This window comes from Lactuca saligna, chromosome 5 (genome assembly GCF_052625555.1).
Source record: "Lactuca saligna cultivar CGN05327 chromosome 5, ASM5262555v1, whole genome shotgun sequence".
Lineage (NCBI taxonomy): Eukaryota > Viridiplantae > Streptophyta > Magnoliopsida > Asterales > Asteraceae > Lactuca > Lactuca saligna.
The window spans coordinates 17,877,801-17,881,157 of record NC_136421.1 but is presented as its reverse complement, the minus strand read 5'-3'; the positions used below and the strand labels follow the sequence as shown (position 1 = coordinate 17,881,157).

General features: G+C 35.5%; 1 protein-coding gene across 3 annotated transcripts; it reads left to right on the top strand.

Moving 5' to 3' along the window:
* The first annotated feature begins 766 nt into the window (after nt 1-766).
* LOC145048953 (heavy metal-associated isoprenylated plant protein 7-like) lies at nt 767-2,644 on the top strand. Of its 3 annotated transcripts, none has more exons than XM_078997607.1 (5): nt 767-963; nt 1,087-1,276; nt 1,358-1,563; nt 1,654-1,744; nt 2,063-2,644. In XM_078997607.1, the coding sequence occupies exons 1-5, from the start codon at nt 955-957 to the stop codon at nt 2,494-2,496; spliced, it is 930 nt and encodes a 309-aa protein (XP_078853733.1). In that variant the 5' UTR covers nt 767-954; the 3' UTR covers nt 2,497-2,644. The 3 variants fall into 3 exon arrangements, with proteins under 3 accessions (XP_078853733.1, XP_078853734.1, XP_078853735.1); XM_078997608.1 differs by having other exon boundaries at nt 775-963; nt 1,657-1,744; XM_078997609.1 differs by having other exon boundaries at nt 776-958.
* The last annotated feature ends 713 nt before the right edge of the window (nt 2,645-3,357 follow it).

Below are 3,357 nucleotides of genomic sequence, written 5' to 3'. Positions count from 1 at the left end.
ATTTTTTGCTTTGTGTTGGATATCTAGTTTAGCGAATGACTCCAATTCTCGAATTTTGCCTTTACAATTTCTTCTTTTAGTTAATTCCCCCAATGATAACGTCCTGATTTTAGCTACTTCTTCAATATCAACCACTCTCTTCTTTAATTGGGACAACAGCTTCGATTCCTTGGCACTTTTTGTGTTTCTCCATTTACTAATTTATTTTCTGACAAATCGAAATTTGGCCTTTAGAAACAAATCTAGGTGCCAAAGTCGATGAATGAGTTCCATGCGTTAATGAATGTTGCATCGAAATCCTCCCTATGTATACACGAATTGAAAACTCTAAATGGGAGTGGCCTGAAATCCTGATTCGATAGCTTGAGAACTAACATGGTATGATCTAAATATTCTCGAGGCAACACAATAACAGTTGTGAGAGGCTGATTTTTTTTTTGGAATTATGAAATTGGAAAAACCATATATCTATCCAGTTACCGAGTTTTCTCCCATCATCACAAAGATAAGGGAATTTCCTACCCCCCCAGACTGAATTCATGCAAGCATTTCCAATAAAATTGTTGAAGTCAGTGATTCGACATCTTGACGGTAGAGTAGAGAAGCCACACGGTACCAGTGGAGGAGTAGAGAGCAGCGGAACGTAAATACGTTGAACCAAACGATGTCGTAGAACCAAAGCACCCTCTATCTCACGTGGCACCTACAAAAATCCACGTCAAGATTATGATGACAGAATTGAGTGCTATTCTCGCTAGATCTGATGGTCCTCCTCATCATCCAACTCAATCACACACACATCTCACACTCCCTTTTCACCTCGATTAAATCACACACTACTGTGCGTTACTGTGTGTTTTTGTGCCTCTACTCACAGGTCTACAGGTCTATCATCCCATTATAAAACCCTACCTTCTTTCAATCTTGTGTTCATTCAGTCATATTCAACTGTTAATGGGTGAGGTCTGTTCATGTCCATATGAATTCGTTTCATCTTTTTTTATATAAAAAACGAGTTTTCACATGTGGGTCTTGATAAAATTCAAAGCTTTTTGATGTGGGTGTTGTTTTATCGTTGTTGTTCAGGAGATACAGAAGCCGGACGAGGCGAAGAAGCCTGAGGAAGAAACAAAACCGGCCGCCGGAGATGAGAAAAAGGGAGAGGATTCAAAAGAACCACCAACACCTCCGCCGCCGCAAGAGGTAGTTTTGAGAGTCTTTATGCATTGTGAAGGCTGTGCTAGAAAAGTCCGGCGATGTCTTAAAGGCTTTGAGGGTTTGTATTCGCTTTTACCCTTCTTCTTGGTTTCTTGATTTTGTATTTAGTTCCTTTTATTCAGAAAATTAATTCAAACAGGCGTTGAAGATGTTGTTACGGATTGTAAGACTCATAAGGTTGTAGTGAAGGGAGAAAAAGCAGATCCATTGAAGGTTTTAGAAAGAGTCCAGAAAAAGAGTCACCGGAAAGTCGAGCTTCTGTCGCCGATCCCGACACCGGAGGCGGAGGAGTCCAAGAAGCCTGAACAAGAAGAACCTGCAAAATCGGAAGAAAAGAAAGATGAGGTTAATTAATTAATATGTTTTAATATTTGATTAAATTTTGATTTAATTTTGTGAGTTTTCTTGAAACTTATTTTTTTCGTTTAAATGCAGCAGCCAACGGTTATTTCAGTAGTTTTGAAAGTACACATGCATTGTGAAGCTTGTGCTCAAGAGATCAGAAAACGTATTCTCAAGATGAAGGGTAAATTTTTGTTTACAATTTTTTCAAAAAATAAACAGAAAAACACCTTTTTTTAGAAACCTAGAATCTTGTTGGACTTTTCTCTTTATTTATTGAATCTACAGAAAAAAAAATATTAATTTAAATTCCTTTGTAATTTTTAACAACTCAATATACTTGTATTCATCTATCACCATCTGTATATTCTCTTATTTGTACTGTTTTGTTCTTCGTTTCCAAGTCAAAAAATTTCATAATCTTGGATTTACTCAAGAAAATCTCAACAAACCCTCTCTCTAAATATAATTTGACTTTGGATTTGTGTGGGTATGATTACAGGGGTGGAAAGTGTAGTGCCGGATCTCAAGAGCTCACAGGTGGAGGTGAAAGGGACTTTTCCGGCGGCGGAGTTGGTTGATTACGTGCACAAAAGAACAGGGAAAATCGCCGTGATCGTGAAGCAAGATCCGGAGCCAAAGAAAGAGGAAGACGCTAACGGTAAAGATGAGAAAAAGGGTGGCGACGGCGGTGGTGAGAAGAATGAAGAGAAGAAAGCCGATGAAGGCGGTGAGAAGCAAGAAGCAACGGCGAAACCAGAGGACGCGGCGGCGGCGGCGGCGGTGTTGGAGCTGAGGAAGAATGAATATTACTATTATCAGCCAGCAAATTACCAGTTATACCCTCCACGATACGCCGCGGAGGCGGCCTATGCGTACCCACCAGCTCCAGAAATGTTCAGTGACGAAAACCCCAATGCGTGCAGTGTAATGTAAATAATGAAGGGGTAAAATTGAAAAATCACATGGGAATGGGAACAAGCTATGGCCATGGTTCTTCGAGCTTTTGTAAAAGTGTCTGCAGGAAGAAGCTGTAGAATTTTGTGAAACCTTTTTAAATTTTAGATAAAATAATATTTGTTAACATGATGCATATATTATTTTAAAACAATATTTGTGTAGCGCAACTTCGTGAACATGTTTTACATGATGATTTTGGGTTCTATTTTGTGGACAATTACCAAAAAGACCGTTTTCAAAGTAGTCAAAATGATGAAACGTGCTTAACTTGATATTTATGATTATTTTTAATATTTTGTCCCACATTAAATATTTATAATTATAATTACATTTGATATTAAGTTATTTCTTAACATTGTAGTGATACTTCTAGAATCATGTTTAATATTTGATTATATAGTTATAACTAGTTATTAATTCATTTTATGTACAAAGGTTCGTGTTATATTGTAATATGTTAATCTTCAAAATTATATAACTTTAAATTTAATCTATGGACTTAAAACTACATGCGTGGCACGTGGGGTGGCAAAACAGCTTTTGGTTAATGGCTGTTAGACCTAGAAACAAATACATGACAAACTTCATAAATAAGTACACTTTTATAAATATAATCTTTTTTAAACCTTATTCAAATAAAAAGTTATAAACACAAGAACCATCAAAGTTTCTAAATTATCAAATATAATAATATTCAAAAACGAATGATAATTATTAAGTTTCCAAAACAATAAGACTTTAGAATATATATATATATATATATATATATATATATATATATATATATATATATATATATATATATATATATATATATATATATATTACAAACCACAA